Genomic DNA, 17791 nt, shown 5'->3' on the forward strand with positions numbered 1-17791 from the left:
TATACTGAGACTCTTCACAGAAGTATTTGATTCCTAGCAGGACAAATATTTGGACTGTGATTTCAAGAGGAAGGATAACCCATCCATCCCTTGCACACGACCATTAGCAGATCTATTTATTTTAGGAACAGTCAGGACCATCTACCAATGAACAGCTAACTTTGCTGTCCTCGTAAGTTACCATAAACGGTGACTGCTGGGCAAATGCCATTTGAGAAGGTCTGAATCTATGGCAAAAATCAGATAGTTTTCTATGGGGTTTATAATATGGACTTTAAGAGCAAAAGATGTTTACTCTTCAGAAAACAGCAGACTAGAACCATCATTAGTTATGCTCTTCTGGTTTATCAGGCCTTTTAGCTGTTTTATGCTGCATATCTGTAAGGATTAACTAATACAAGGTGGAATTTCTCAGCCTGTATGGTCAGAAAGTATAAACTTCACTTAACTTTCCCTTGCAGTGGAGGGAGAGTGTGCATTTTCTGTTAGACTTAGAGATTTGTATGTGTCGTCTTACCTGCAACGGATTTGGTGAAGTAAGAGGAGATGGAAGGCCATGCCCTGGTGACTGGCTGGGTTTCTGAGGGGAGCTGGAGGACTGTGGGGCCAGAGGCGGCTGGCTCTGGCTCTGGGACTGCGTTTGGTTCTGCTGCGGTGGTGCTGACGGCTGTGGCTGTGGCTGCTGGGGTGGCTGTGGAGTCTGTGCCTGCTGACCTTGCTGCTGCTGCTGGCTTTGCTGCTGCTGCTGTTGATGCTGAAGCTGCTGAAGATGCTGAAGCTGTTGAAGCTGGGAGTTCAGGGATGAGGTAGCTGTGAATTGAAGAAAGGAAAGAGAGTTATGTAGGTTTCAGTAATACCTACTGTGTTAAAGATAATGTTGGATTAAATTCTGGTTCTGTTACATTGTGGGGCACACTGCCCACTGAGGTCAGCTGGCCTCAGACTTCAGGCTGTTGGAGGAAACACATTCCTATCAATAACAGCCTGTAATTCTGCCAGTGCAGTTCTGTGGAAGAGTAGGACTTCACTGGAGACAAGGAAAGCGAACCCTTGGAAGGGCTACATCTCTGCCCACAGGATGGGTGTCAGAGCTGACAGCAGCCTTTGCTCAGAGAAGCTTACCAGTGAAGCCAATGAGAATTTTGCCTGCCAAAGGAAGAGGCAAGCAGGATGTCACTGCACATAGCATAGCAAGAACTCGTAATGTGAACTGGTGCTGTTAAACAAAGGAGGAGAAAACCATAGTTGTAAAATAAAGGATGCTCTGAAAAGAGCTTTGTCATGTCTTTACACAGCAGGTGTCAGGAAATAAAACATTCAGCTGTGAAATTCACTGCGCAATGCATAGGTAACAAAAATACCCAGTAAAATGTATGCGTGTCTGAAATTAGAACTGCTCTGTATCATTCACATCCAAAAGCTGTAAAGTACTCTTGTGAAATAGGGTAGGTATTCTCTGCACTTGCACTGCTCACTTACTCCTGGTAGTAAAGGTCTGTTGTCCTTTGCTACCATGTGCTCCAAAGGTGAGGGTTGGAAACTGATAGCTCACATCAACCTGCTGGCACAGAGGTGCAAACTTTATTTCCCAGAGACACTTTCAAATTGACTAGGGCATTCATTAAGTTCAGGAAGGCAAGAAGCGTGCCACAGGGATGTCGGTAAGGAAGAACAGCTTTAAGCAGCAACCAGAACATCACAGGAGCCTGATGCTTTCTGGGGTAATGCCCTGAATAAGTCACATGGGTCTCTGGCCTTACCCACTTTAATCAACATCTTGGGGGCTGTGATAGATGGCTGTAAGATCCCAAGAGGAACAGCTTACAAGGTCATGGCACTATTTTGTACTCTGTATACTGCTTTGCCAACACCACTCTGTATTCTAATTTCTATCAGCAGAAGCCAAAGTAACCTGGGAATGAACCAAATTTGTTATTTCTAAAATGCCATTCAGATTTCATGGCCACGAACCTCTGCTCACCGAGTTATTTGTGGATTGGCAGATAAAGCCAAGCCATCTCCGCTTTCTTTCCATGCCAACTGCCCTATTTTCGCTTTCTAGATGTCTATGCCCTGGGGATGAACCTGAGGTCTTGGTACGACTTATGAAATCAATGAGCCATAAACTGGAATAAGCAAAAGAAAAAAGAAAATAAAATGGAGAAAGATAAGGCAGAATGGATAAGCCAGAAAAGGCTGTATGAAGGAAAAGCAAAAGGCTTGGTAGGAAGAGCTGTTGATCATCCATTCTTATAACTGCTCTAAATTTTCTTTCACTAGAGGCAGGAATCATACCACAAATACACCTTTATGAGAATTATAGTCATGTGTATGTGACTTCAACAAAGAGCCTGAATAACGCAGGGAAGGAGGATTGGTAACACCAATATATTCCATCAGTAAAGTTACTGATGGAAGTTTTGTGTTTCAACAAAAAACAGTGGCCATCAGATTAAAAACACAAATGATATCCCATGCAAAAGAAATCAGTCTGGAGAAGTAAGGGTACTCCCATTGATCCCACAATCAGGACTCGTACCTAAAAACCCCAGAGCCAAAGGTAAACGCAAATATAATCTAAGGAATATGAGAACTAAGAATGGAGAACGTTTGTATACAAATAAACAACTGCATAAACAGATATTTAACCATAGCAGGAAGCAACTCAGATGGCAAGGAATAATATTCACCAGTTCTATCTGTAGGTATGTACACAGAGGTGGAAAGACACTTCCCATTCCCATGAGGGAAAAACAAACCTAGACCAGCTCTTTATCTTGTTTGATAAAGATAGCAGGCCATTTCCTCACTTGTGCTAGCTTAGCAATCTGGACAAACCGTGGATAACCAGAACCAGGCCTTCAAACACAACAAGCCCTTACTGCTGCCAAGAAGCATAACTTGTAATCCACACATCTCGCAGACAGGAACAAGAGGTCATTTTATGTCCTATATTCACAACTGGACAGGATGAGACAAACCTTTCTCTGTAGTAGACTAGATTACAGTGTTGGGTTTTTTCCTACTGCAATGGTCCTCAAACCCTTTCGCTCCCACAGGGCACTCTTAAAGGCCATGGCTTGGAAGAATGGCTTTGCAGGATGCCATACATTGTACGTAGGGCACTGGGTCATGTAGTAAGGGACAGGCAAAAACATTTGAGGTGTAGGGGAAGCCATCTACTGAAACGTTTTTGGAGCACAGAGCATGCTTGGCTCCTTGAGGTACATCTTTCAGCTAGAATTGGGAAAATATGGCCAGTAATTAATAGAATACTGAAAGTATCTATCTGAGATAACATGAGGTGACATAGGATGGAGGGATCATGTGAGTCTGACAACATAAAAGTGCAAAACTGGGTCAGTGCTAAATTTTTGTCAATGATCTTATGTTTGAACTTACAGTATGCAAAAAGTATCTGTTGACAGAGAATTAAAGATAAAAGCATCACTGCCTGGACTTCTTAAAATGGTGACATACAAGACATGAGGAGAATGGTAAAGAAGCCCAAAGTGTAAAATAAATATTTATGACAAACTAAAACAAATGAAGGGGTGGTTACATTATATTGCAAAAAGGTTTCCTGTTCTGTGTGTGTGCATGTAGCTCAGAGCAATCAGAGGACTGATATTTAATAATTATTAGTATTAGTGTTCCCCACGAGTTTCTTTCAGGATGCTTTTGTGTGTATGAGTTTCTTTCAGGATGCCTTTGTTGAAATGTTGCCAGTGATATAATTAGCCCTGCAAAATTTGAGTCAAAAACACAGATACAGATAGACAGAAATAGTACTGATCTGTTTGTTAACCACTGGACAAAAATCCACACTTACTGAAATGTGGCTTCACTAAACGTCTGAAACTATTTAAGAAAGATTGCATTGTTGCGCGTGTTGGGATTTACTTGCTATCCTCGTGGCGTAGGCCTCAGTTTCATTAACAAGTCATGCCTTTGATCAGCTGCTGAATTACGTTCTTAAAAATTAAACCTTCATTAAGCTTCCATTTTCCACAAGACCAATATTCTGCTGAACGAGCATTTTGATTTGAACATTCTTTCTTCTGCCAATACATCAACCAAGGGACGGAATCCAGAGGCGTCAGACAACTGAGCACCACACAGCCGCTCGCTCACTCCCTGCCGGCGGGGATGGGGAGGAAAATTGGAAGAATGTAAGCCCCACGGGTTGAGATAAGAACAGTTTAAATAGCTAAAATAAAATATAGCAATAATAGAAATAATAACAACAGTAACAATATTAATAATAGGGACCAACAAATAAGGAGAAATGAAAATTCAGGAAACACAAGTGCTGCACAATACAATTGCTCATCACTCACTGACCGATACACAGCCTGACCTGAGCAGAGATCAGTCCCTTCTGGGTAACTCCCCCCAGTTTCTGTGCTGAGCATGACGTGCTGTGGTATAGAATAGCCCTTTGGCCAGTTTGGGTCAGGTGTCCTGGCTCTGCTTCCTCCTGGCTTCTTGTGCCCCTCCTCACTGGCAGAGCCTGAGACTGAAAAGTCCTCGATCAGGGTAAGCACTGCTGAGCAACAACTAAAACATCGGTGTGTTATCAACATTGTTCTCAGACTAAAGCCAAAACACAGCACTGCACCAGCTACTAGGAAGAAAGTTAACTCTGTTCCAGCTGAAACCAGGACAAGAGGGAAAGAAAAGGGGAAAAAATGCCTCAAGAGCTTTTTATCTTTAACCTAAAATTTTACAGGTTCAGGTCCTAGTGCTAATGTTGAACGGCCACCTCTGACATACTTCTGTGCATTGACAATGTGAGCATGTGCAATCACACAGGCAAGCTGACTTGTCTGGTGAATGAAGAGGGTCTGAAGCTGACCTGGAAAACACCAAGCTTGTAAATTCTGCGGCTATGTCCAGCACTCTAAGGTATAATTGCTTGATATGGGGATTTTTTTTCATTCCCCATCTAGGAGTAGAAAGCTTTGCATTCAGTACTGCTTAATACTTGAATGTTGGCCGATGCAGGAATAACAGTATCCCTGCCATTCACTTTTGTACTGGAAACACACTCATCCTTGCTGGGGTGGAAGTTAGTCCCTCAGGGAAAAAAAACTGTTGATGGAGAAAAGTAACTATGGAAAAGTTTCCAAGTTCATTGCCAGCAACTGCACAAAATTATTTGAATAACTTGTCTTTTCACATAATTCCTTTAAAAAGTCTCTCCGGAGCCTACTATCATGCTGAGCTATAAATTGCACTGAAGTGGCTTAGTGAGGTATGACTGTTCAACATGCTGTTGCTAAACAAACAGATAGGGAATTGGTAGAAGGGCTGTTAGATCAGACAAGGCTTTCCCAAAGCCACACAGTAGGTGTACTGCAAAGGTGGATTTAGGGCTCGGGATCATGCCTGCAGTCCGGTGTTCCTGCTGCCTGATTGCACTGCCTCTCACAATGTGTGTACTATCCACAGCGGGAGTTGTGTCATATTATTGTTTGCAATCAAATCCAATCCAACTCCCAGAGCTTGCTTGCATAGCTCATCATTATAAATCGTATACCTGTCTAGCATTTGTCACTTTCTGCAGAGCTTGGAGCCTGATGGAATTTCAGGTGGTACAACAGTGCAATGTCTGCATGTATAAAAGATAACATGCACTGCCTACCTCACAGGAATCTTTTTATGACTTACTGGCTAACAGCTGGGTAAAACTTTGACATATTTAAGCGAGAAGTGCCTACTTGCTTTCAGAATTGCATTCGAGAATTAAAAAGGCTTGTAAAAAAGTTGCAGAAAGTTCTTTTTGTGGTTAAAGAAGACAACATAAAGTACATCGCTTTAAGAGAGAGATAATTAACTAAAAACGCATGCAAGCTATGAAACACTGTGAGGAAAATCCACAAAAGCGGTGTGACATCTCAACTTCCCTTAAGAAAAATACATGTTGAGTATCTACCAGGTATCCAAGAAGACAGAAGAACTAGTACATACCAAGAAACAATGGCATAAGGGTTTTCAAACTTATGTTTTAACTATCATTTCTTGGTTGCTGTGGTGCTGGGGCAGACTTCCCAAGGGATCACCTCATGTTTTAACATCCTATTTTAAGCAGATTATACTTAGCCACAGTATTGGAGCATTTACATTTGAATAAGAGATATGGAGTTAAGTGCTGCAAATGGATGGTCCAGAAGCAGTGAAAACAAACTTTCTGATCTCCCCAATCACCTCCTTCTGTCACAGACCTCAGACGTCTTTAAGAACTTGGAGAAAGTTATGATCTAAGGAACACGCACCTTCCTGACTTCTTATGGGGGATGCCTTAGGCACAAGGCTGCTGTGCATTTACAGTATTTACATAAAATGTGTCTTTTCACATTTTACTTGTATCTTCTGTTCCTCTGCTGGCTACCTACACAGGAATCTGAAATGAAACTAAAATGCCCCTCTGTCAAGTAGAGTGGTGCAATGGGAAAAATTCACCTCTGCTGCAACTATGCTGAAAGAAGCAGTCTGATCCATGTCAGGGGGAAAGATCCATAAATGGGTCTTTCTTAGTGGGAAAACTGAAAAGGCTTTGTCTTCAAATCCCAATCCTGATTGTATTCACTGAGAGTAGAATCAACTGCCTGCTGCCTCTGGCTAACATTATCGCTTAAGTGTGGGAATGGCTCTGGCTGTGTTTTAAATAAAAATATACATTTTAAAGTTTAATCACATTTCTCCAAAAAGCAAGGACCAGAAGTAAGCCCACAAATGTTTATATAATGAAGAAATGTAAAAGAAATTGCAAATGTTTATACAATGAGAAAAATTAGGACTCTTTTCACCTCTCATTCACAATATAAACTCAGACCTCTACAGTGCTTGGCAGAAGATCAAATTAATGTTCAGGGATTCAATTTGTATCTAGATTCTGCTCTTGTGGATAAGCTTCACATAATGTCTGATTTATTTCATTACTGTTTTGTGCATGTTTGTTTCTGTGTAAAGAGGAAGAAGGGACAGGAGGAATAAGAAACAATTTTAGCCCAGAAACTATTGTGCCACTTTATCCTCTACCCTCTTATTTACATAATTGCATAGATGTTCTTCAGTGCCTTGATACAATGTACAATGGACTAAAAAGGAGAAACTCACACATTAAACCTTCTCCTGTGTGACTGAGCACAGAGCTTGACTCTTGCCATTTCAAGGGCCTAATGCCTTTTTCCACTTCCCCAGTAATGGAGACTGGATTTGCATTGCCTTAAACTGAAAAGTGTAACTAACTAAAGCATCTGGGCTCGTGTTCGAACTGACATGGCCCGCTTTTCTTTTCCACCCTGTTGTTTCTCTTCTAATGAGGTTTATGCCTTTCTTTTCTTTCTAACAGATTTCTAAGGATTGAATGCACAAGCTGAACAGTCTAACGCAAGCCTGTCTTTACACTCTCTGCCTCCTGGGTAATGAGGGGTAGGTTAGCCAAATACCCAACGTGGTTTTGCATATGCTTGAATTTTCTTTTTGAGAGCAAAATGTGAGTTAAGCATCATCTCTGGGGGTGAGGAGGAAGGAAGGGTTGGACTTGTGGCTGAAGACATTAGTAATAGGATACAGAGCATATTATTTCTAAATCACTGGTTCAAATCTAGTCTAGGTCAATACAGGGAACAAAAGTCACTGCACTTTAATAGTGCTTTTGAGTGTTTTCTACCTGATAGAAGATTTATTAGATGTATAGAATATGTATTCACACAGATACCCACAGAGAGCCAGCACTGGAAGCAGTCTGCCACACAGTCAAGGTAATAAACTGATGGTCTCCCAATACCTATTAGGAAGATCATAAAGACTATGGCCTTGGATGGCATCAATTGACATCTTTATTTGTACTTTCAGCAGAGAGGCTAAGGATGGAAAGAGCAAGGAGACCAAGTCATCTTCTCCTTCCTAAAGGTGATCCTTCAAGGTTACAGCTGCAGAACACAGATGGGGTTATGGGGAGATACCTGCATTGCCAATGCTCCTCTGTACCAATTCTGCAGATAAACAGAGGGCTTTGCTTTCTACTGTTGTCATATCCAGCATCCTTCATGAGCACTAAATTTACTTTAAAGAATATAGGTAATAAAAAGGAAGTATTAAGAAGAAAACCATCATAATTTATACGGTGCCTGTGGTGTCTCCACATTTTGATGAATACTGAAGCTTCCCTGAAAAATGATCCACTGCATTGAATAAATCTGACTTTTTCTCCCTTACCAACCTTAAAATGTACAATAATCCGCTAAAATCTTAAGGAAAAAAAAAAAAAGGGGGGAAGAAAAAGTTGTTGTTCTAGGTAGAGAGCTTGACTAAGTATCAGGGCAAGCATATTTGGAATACTTTCCGTTTTAAGATAATCTAGGGGCTATTTTCCTCTAGTTTATGACAACACTCTGTGAGTAAAGTTCCCTGAGTGTACTGTAAAAATTGCATTAACCTATTTAAAATGCCCAAAGGCAAGAACAAGCTGGAGAAATTAGACTTTAATAAGCCATTTGCTTCCTCAGCTCAAATGGGACCTTAGGCCTCATATTGTACAGATGGCTGAAACATTAACTGGAGTCAGGGTATCATCAAGACACAGGGGATCAATCAAGGAGTTGTCTTGGGACTCTCATGCAAAGACAGGCAATTAAAAACCCCCCATAACATAGTCTGAGGGCAATGTAAGTATTTGAATGCCAAAGGCTGGGTGTCAAGCAAGCGATTATCTAGATCTGGTAAACTAATTTTACCAGCTAATGGGGTTTTTTTGGTGAAAACATGACTTTCTTAGAGATGAGGGGCGAGGATCTTAACAGCAAGTCTTTATACCAGAAAAAAGTAGGTTTCTAGTTACAGAGAGAAGGACTGGTCCCACATTGTCTGAGAACAGAATAGTGTTGGACTGGAAAATCAAATAGACTGGCATGGTATTCCTACAGATTGAATTTCCAGACCCTGTTGAGCCCAGAAGAACGTTCCTATGGACCAGAATTTAAGATAACCTCCCATTTCTTGGGGGAAAAGTCCGCAGGAGTCCTTTGACAGAAACTAATTGACAGAGAAAAAATTATCATCTAAATGCCAACAGAGCCCGATATAAGATTTCTCAGGCAAAGGGATGTGACAGGCAACAGACGGATGACACAAAGAAATCAAGTTTAAAACAACAGTCTGCTGACTCAGAGAACAATGACCATGACTCATAATGGACATCAGACAAAAGCTGGGCACTCTCTGCACGTACAACCTGTAACAAGAACTGTAGCTTATTTTTTTCCTTCCCTTGTCTCTTTCAAATGCTCTAATATTCGAGGGAACCATACTTTCCATGGCACTTATGCAGACTAAGTGTTTGACGTGCCTTGAAGTAGCAATGCTTGTAAGAAAAAGCAGTGCAATGACATACAGCCCCAGAAGTTTTGGAGGAGGCAGAATCCTGCAGCTCAGAGAGCTGCGGGTCCCCAGTTCACTGGGTGCCACCCCATTTCTATTGGCAAGGTGGCCATGCAAGGTGGCCATGCAAGGCTTTGGGGCAAAGTCTTCTCAAGAGGAACTGCCTGGTGGCTTCAAAGGGTGATTTTGCATTCTTTCAGATAATAGATCCGCAGTTGCATCTTCTACAATTGTTTATGGCAAATGGCTCTTCTGACAAAGAAATATTTATCCAGGTATAGCTTCAGCAATGGTTCTTTGAAGATCAGGAATTATTAGAAGTCTCTTCAAAGTGTCTTTGAAGTGAGTCATGTTTCCTTAACTAAAAGTGAAGTTACTGTAAGTGAAATGTAGTGGGGGGCTTGTGTATGTGTGGGTTTGGGTTTTTTTAAATAATACAATTGAATAGTGGATCAAAGTGTTTCTGGTTTAAAAGGTTGGCCTTGATGCTGAGCTTGTGGAAGTGTCCTGAGAATGACAAAGGACAATGTCATTTTCCCCCAGTCTCAGCTGAGGGAAGCAGCAGAGGGTACCGTGCCCACCAGGTGACTTGGTATGACTGGTTGCTTTCATCTCTCAGACTCTCATTATATCCACATTTCTATCATTTTCCCCTTCCAGTCTATTCTGAAAGCTGGTAGACCTGAGACAACTCTATTTTTTATTAAGAGCTCCAAAACTCAAGCAGCTGCAAATTCCACTCCCAGTGTGCAATTCCAGCTAGAGAAGTTAGCTGAGCAGCAGTGAGGACAGGCCATGGAATGATTCAGGAAACTGCACTGTGCACACTATAAGGAGAGAGGGGAAAAAACCAGCCTAGTCCTTTCCTTTACAATCAATAAAACTACAACAGCAAGTGTGAGAACCAGGTGCAAAAGTGGCAGTTTATAAAATGGATTTATAGAAACACAGAATGGTTTGGGTTGGAAAGGACTTTAAGATCATCTAGTTCCAACCCCCCTGTCATGGGCACAAAAATGCTCTGCTGGAGCTGTGACTTAGACTTCAACCTTGTTAATGGACCCCATTATCCTCAATATAGCCTTAAACTTCTGGTTTTACCAAGCTATGGAAAATTTAAAATGGAAGCAACAGCATGAAAAAGGTGAGGAAGAGAACAAAACAGAACATGTGGCCTAATCCTGCAAAAGCTGTAATGCTCTCAGGCCCTCTACAGCTCTCAGGACCATTCCTCACCAGCTGGGACACACACAGAGCACCATGTTGAACACAGCATTCTTCATCACTCACTGAAGAATAAAAATGGACTAAAAAACTTTCTCTAAGTGACATGAGATATTGCTTGATAGCCGTGGTGCAGGAGCAATCTCAAGCATTGGTCACTGGGTTGGTGAGGAGTGCTGTGCTAGGTGCTCAATACGTGAGCAGAAGATGGAGGTGTTCTTTCTTTAGATAAGGGAGCAATGCAGAGAGACTACACAACTCCCTCCACACGAGAAACTGCAGAAGAGCTGGGAGGTGAACTCTGATTTGGTAATCTGTCACACCACGAGCCATTCCTGACTGTATGTACCACTATCAGGGTACATTATGTTTGTCTGCTGTTGACTCACAGTAGCTCTATTTTTCTGTCTTTAAGACTCCTCCCTGATTTTTATTTGCTCTGCATAGATAAGAATGGCTGTATTTAGTTGTGTGCATTTCAAAATATACCACAGTAACTGTTTTCTTTTTGTAAGCTTCAAGCTAATTCCAGGTCAGTTCAAGGTGATCTGCCTACATCCCTTCTCCTAGGTTGATAGTTTTACTTGCAGAGAGATGAAACCCAAAGTTAAGCAGTAGGTGAGCAGCGGTTCTGGACCCTGCTGCTGGTCATCTGCTGTGGATGGACTGACTGCTCATTTTTAATTTGCAGTAATATGAGGGAGGCTGAATATCAGATTTCTCTCCTGTCCCTACAGCTCATCAGCCAAACATGTTGTTGCTTCAGGTGCTAATCTTAGCTCGGCTGTGCTTGGCATTTATCACCTTCACACAGCAAAAGTGAATTAGCTGCTCTTTGAGTGCTCATGCTTCCACCTACCTAAATTTCCTGCTCACTGTTCAAATAAACAACCGGTTCTTCCCTGTGAGGGTGCTGAGGCGCTGGCACAGGGTGCCCAGAGAAGCTGTGGCTGCCCCATCCCTGGCAGTGTTCAAGGCCAGGTTGGACACAGGGGCTTGGAGCAACCTGCTCTAGTGGAAGGTGCCCCTGCCCGTGACAGCGGGTTGGAGCTGTATGAGCTTTAAGGTCCCTTCCAACCCAAACCAGTCTGGGATTCTCTGCTTATTCACATAGATAAAATGCCCATCAGTAGAAAATTTGGGTGGGAGAAAACTTTATAGGCACTCCTCATTCACGGGCTCTGAAATCAGTCATGCTTCTGTGTTAGGATGAAGCGCCATCCACAGCTGAATACAAGGGCTGGGGAGTGCAGAACAGCAGCTGCAGTGCTCTGCCCCATCAATGCACTATCCACTTCATGGCTTTCAAAAGCACACAGGAACCCCATGCTGTTAGATAACTCATACGTGTTTGGACACCGCAAACTCCTTATTAGCAGGCCCTTGAACAAATGGCATCTAGATCTTACTTTAGCTATAAGGCTGCTTCTTCAAGGTTAATTTTTAATTAGAAAGGGATACACAGCAAATAATAAAAGAAATTCCACTTAAATAATGTTTTCACTTACATGGAGGAGTCTCCAGTTATAGAAAGAGAACAGAATCCAAAAGATGAATTTACAATTGGCCAAAAATCTACTTAAAAATCATTCACTATTTCCACATATTCAGTCAGAACAGAATGTTCTTGCCCTTTTGATGCAGTAACTAGTACCTTATTACCCTTATCAGCAGAAATACTTGCTTTTCCAGAGCAGATAATGGCAGAAAAACTGAATTTGGTTGCTAACCAGTCATTCTCAAAAAAACCCTCACAAGAAGCTAGTCTTTGCATTCCTTAATGCAACACTACCTCAACTTTAATATTCAGAAAATGAAATATCATTTTAAAGAAGGGTTTAGGTCTCATCAGATACATATGTTTAGCTATACCAAACCTGAATGGTGCTACAAAACATTCTTCACATTCTTTGCCTTCTCCAGGTTCCTCAGTCTTTTAAACGAATTCAGCAATGTGTAAAATGCACACACACACAAGTGTTTACCAATGCGCTAAGGCTGTTATGATGAATAGTAACTAAATTGCTGTTAATGTTATCTTCTTGAGAATTTTAACATAAGGCTGCAGAACTTGCTCTAAAAATACAGAAAATTCACAAGAGAATGTATCCTAATAGGTATATTTTATTCATCCTATAGAAGCATACTGGCAGTGAGGTAACCAGGTTGTGTGGTGCTTCCATACAACAATTATACTTTTCTCTTAAATATGCTTTCTGCAATACATAACCTTTCCATAAAGAAATGCAAAAGCTAACTTTTAACTGTGGAGAACTGAGAAAATGTTGTTGATGATGAAAACACTCGTCATCATGTGAAATTGATTGCTAATGTATAGGCCACGGACGATGATGTTTGGCTGGGGGGTAAGGGCAAGGGGAGAGAATTTACTGCTCACATATTTCCTTGCTTGTGAAATCAGTGCATTTCTCGTCCTCATGAGGAAGCCCACTGAGAAGTGTAGGTGAAAATACTACATAAATTCTGGTCAAATACCATTACTAGATTTACTGCGGTAACTCCAATGTCAATTAAATGGAGATTAGCTTGTTCCAAAACAGTGTATTTAAATGAAAAGCCTGGACCATTCAACAGTACAAAATAAAGAAACACATGTCAGTGCTGATACAAGATCTGGCTTTTTACTTGAATTGACTTCGGATTAAAAAAGTTAGAGGAAAAAATGCTTCTCAAGTGGTATGAACTATCTATCACGGCAACCCTGAGAACAAAAGTTGGCACAGTTATTGAATATGGAAATCTGAAACCACTGCTTTACATTCATTTTGCCAAGTTTTAACTAAGTAGATGCAAAAAACTGTTCCTTTCATTTCCAGTGCCAGGTATTTTGTCTTTACTCTGTTGATTTTAATAGCTCGCTCAGAAGCTTGGAAATGAATGTTTCTTCCATCATCAATTTAAAACTTTTCCATTCGCCAACTAGGGATATTTTTTTCTACTGTGTGTTTTCAATGAAGCTGAAATTAATAAGGTTCCTTTTGATTTTCCATCCAAGTGCCAGGGAGCATGGGGCAAACTATGCTTTCATCTCCATCCTTGAGACAAAGCCAGGCCCAGCACCACGTGACAACAATGCTCCTTTCTTCCTGTCTCTCCCACAATCTTCCAAAACGGGCAATTTTTGGACTCATGTTTGTCTAAAGACTACCTGGAATGACCACCTCTACAGTGGTTCTCCAGCATTCTATAGGGGAAAGCAGCGTCTATGGCCATCATCTCCAGCAGTTCAACTGCTGTTCTTCCCACAGAGAGCCCTCACTTTGAGCAGATACAGCCCCATCAGCTTCTTTTTCCTACCAGCTGTAGACATTTACTTCTTTATAGCTATGGAAGCATGATGGCAGCTCAGCAATCCTTGCCTTTGAACAGGGGACCGAAGCAAATACAATTTGGCTAAACATTATTCTCAGAAAGTTATTCATGGCATTGTGGGCAAAAGCTTATGTAAATGCCTGCCTTGATTTTGCCAGGAATATTTAGGGAATTTTTTTTTTTTTGCCATTAGCTACCCAATCATTAGAGCTGATGAGAACTGCATCAGAACACCTACAAAGGTAAGACCTCTAAGTGAAGGCAAGTGCTCTATTAAGCAATCATCCAGTGCAACACATTAGGAGGTTTGCAGTGTACACTGCTGACCATTTTATGTATTCAGATTATGGATCCAATGGATCTCCAATTAATAAAGAAACTAATACCAGAAAAGCACCCTAGGTTTTAATGTTTTGCACTGGGAAATTAAGAGGGGAAGCCAAGAACATAAGACCTCTGATGTCCATCAGTCAACACTAGTCCATGGACCAGTACAGACAAAACCAGAAATCATTTCCATCTCTCTTTTTTTTAAAGCAGTGTTATTCTTAAATAGATTCATTCTAATAGCCCCAATTATCCTGCACTGTGAAATGAGGTCTGACCTGTTGCAATCAGAGTGCTAGAAGCATTGCTGATTTAACTGATGCTGCAATGATTTTCAGATTTGATCACAGTATATCCACTAAATAGATAAGCTTTAGATGCCTGCACTAAATTCTGTCACTTCTTTCAGCTGTAACTGGGAGCAGCCTTTTTGTCAGGTGCTGTCTGATGGGTGCTGTGCAGACCTGCATCTCACTTGGCTGCGAGGGCTCAGTTTACCCCCTGCTGTAAGAGCACTCTAAAGAAACAGCCCTGAGAAGACCACGGGGAAAACGTGTGAGCCGGCACGGGTGTGAACACAGAGCACGTGCCAAAGAGCAGCTCCTCTGCTGAAACCCAGCAGAGTGCCCTTGGCTTCTGTACTGATCTGAAACTTGAATCCCCCCGCGGAACACTTTAATTAGAAACCATTTTCATAATTTGTAAACACTGGTAAATGTTTGATTTCAGGCTGTTGAAGTGATCAAACCTTCTGGTGGGAAATGAAAAAAATAACAACCCAACCGTCAGACAAAGAAAGTAGTTATAAATAATTAAATATGCTGTGCTGACAAATGTTATTCCTACTTGGATGCTGTGCTTCCAAGATGCAAAGCACAGTTTTCTAATTAAAAAAAAAAAAAAAGATCCTGTATGACAGAACAAGTCAGATGAGAAACAGGGAGTCAGGACTGACTGTCTCATGGATGAAGATCAGCACCTGAGAATCCCCTTCCTACAATGCCACCTTGGGCATGGCAATTAAATCTCCTTGCCTCACTCTCCTGTTCTATAAAAGAAAAGGAGAGATAATAAACTTCACTTCCCTCACCACAGGAAGCTGAATTAGTGAAGTACAGCAACATGAGCTAAAATCCTCACAATGAAAGGGGTCAAAGATACACAAAGTTTTATTTTCACATGCAAAAGATTGTTGCAGAGCCACCTCCTACATCGCGTTAATGAGAGAGAGATGGTTTAAAGGCACCCATTTATTTTCTTTTTGATAATGCCTGGTAATAGTTTTATTCCCAACAGCTCATAGGACTTTCTGAGATCTCCAATAATAAGGATGTCTTTTAAGATGAACTTCCAGCTCAGGCACATTTTAGGCTCTTCCCTCACACTGTGTTTAAAGGATACCTCAGAACGAAAAACAATCCCAGATTTCCTGGAAGACTAGTACTTAGAGTTCACTGCACACCACTGCGAGCACCTCTATCATCAGAGACACACTGATGGAGCCAGCTAAACCAAACTAGCTAATGATAATAACAATAAAAAAATCCACAAAAAAACATCACCAACAAGACACGGCAGGTAATAAAGCAATTCCTCCAGAGCAGTCCACCAGGCCAAAGAAACAGGAGGCTGACAAAGAAGATGAAGAAAGGAAAACAGATTCAAGGACGATAACTATAGAACCCCGGTGGGCTTGTTATGTGAATAGACTGCAGGTAACCATGTCCTGCCACCGTGAGGCTTCATAAATTCTGCTGTCTTGTTAAGAGGCTGAAGACTACTGACCTCACTTCCTCTGCTAATAAGACTGCGCTGCTTTGTGCCTAAACTTTTATTATGCTTATGGAATTTGAACCGTTGCGTGAGCCTTCTTCCTTCCTACACCAGTGATTACTGCCTCACAAATTAGAGAAAAGCAAATGGGAAATGGAAACTCCTCCCCCTCTCTTGCTCAACAGCTCCTTCTTTCCCTCTTCCTAACCCCTTGCAATATAATTCTCAGGACCAGCAATGCTAAGGCTTGTTTGGTTTTGTTTCTGAATATATTACACGTAATAATAGTAATAAACCAAGAAATCTGAGTGGATTTTATGATGTTCACATGTAAGTGTGACATTTATACAGGCAAGATAGACCTTTATGCATTATAAAGCACGTGCAGGCAACATTTAGCCATTCTGTCCACTAAGAACACATAGCAAGGGCCAGAGAGCAGCCACGTGAGGTATTTTGGAGGTCCTCCCTAAGAACAAAGCCTACGCGGGCTGTATACTCGACAGCTCTCCTTGCAGCTTAAAATAGGAGAAAACAGCTCTCCTCTTAGCTCCTACTCTTAAAGAGCAAAATCTGCCACCCACAATCATGAAAATTCAAGAGAAAGTCAGGCCTGTGTCTTGTCCTGTCCATATTCTGTACCCTTTTCTTTCTTCTTCTTACCCTTCTTCTTCCTTTCTAAAAAGGCACAGGATGAATCAAGGCAGAGTCATCCCTTCCTTACATGACAGGGCAGTAATGTGTTCACACCGTAAAAATGACAGAAGGCTTGTCCATCAGCTGCTACTGTTTTGGTTGCTCACCCAGGTAAGTGTGTACCAAGGATGTAACTTTAAAAGTTTGCAGTATGCAACTTTAAAAAAGGATCAGTCATTATTTCCTTTGTCCATGCAACTAGCACCTTCACAACATCACTGGTACCGAGGAAAAAACCCAACACCCTCATAGACCACTCCTTTCCCTCAGACAGCCGGTCCTTAAAAGCTGAAAACCTCCCAGTGGTCACCTCTTGCAGCTAGTGAGCTGCGTTACAGATGCACTTGCTGACTAGCCTTACCTGTAGTATCTCAAAGCTAAAATGCTGCAAATAAAACCACACCAATGAACATGGCTGACGAGCACAGCTGGACAAACCCTTCTCTGAGTTTCACAGAGCAATGAGAGCAGTGTCAGTGAATTTACACTTCCAAAACGAAGAGGAAAATGTGGCCTTTACTTAGTTCTAAGGGCTTTTTGTCTTGTGGATCTGAATTTCTCTTTGCTTCAGTTGTGCTACTGACACTGTGTCCTGCTTTTCCACCCTGAACAGGTAACACAGCAGATGTCTGCTGTCTAGGCTTACTGTCCTTTCCCATAATGAGGGTATGCAAACTCTTAATAGTGCACACAGCAAGGAAACTTAAGATAAAACAGTAAAAATCAAAACAAAACACCATAAAAAGTCAAAAAATCCTGGTTTCTTGCCGGCTTTCCCATAGCTCCTGCATGGGATCATACTTCACCTTTACTGTGTTGTTGCTCTTATTAAGCAAAGGCAGCTTATATTTAACAATTCCATTACTTCCTTTTCTACATTACACAAGACCACATTAGGAGCCCGCTGTGTGTTTTCAGGCAGAGCCAATCTGTTCTGCCTTGCACAGCCCAGGCATTACCTTCCAAAATGGCCCTGGGGAGCCTCAGGCACCACCAGAGCTGCTGTACACAGCTCCTAGTGCCAGGAGCACTGCACTGCGCACAGGGCACT

General features: G+C 41.6%; 1 protein-coding gene across 1 annotated transcript in view; it reads right to left on the bottom strand.

Moving 5' to 3' along the window:
- POU6F2 (POU class 6 homeobox 2) overlaps positions 1 to 17791 on the bottom strand; it is a 302801-nt gene that overhangs the window by 93499 nt on the left and 191511 nt on the right. Inside the window, exon 5 of the mRNA XM_030487466.1 lies at positions 518 to 810. Coding sequence (XP_030343326.1) covers positions 518 to 810 — 293 coding nt within the window. The remainder of the gene's footprint in view (positions 1 to 517; positions 811 to 17791) is intronic.

Source organism: Strigops habroptila, chromosome 1 (genome assembly GCF_004027225.2).
Source record: "Strigops habroptila isolate Jane chromosome 1, bStrHab1.2.pri, whole genome shotgun sequence".
Classification (NCBI taxonomy): Eukaryota; Metazoa; Chordata; class Aves; order Psittaciformes; family Psittacidae; genus Strigops; species Strigops habroptila.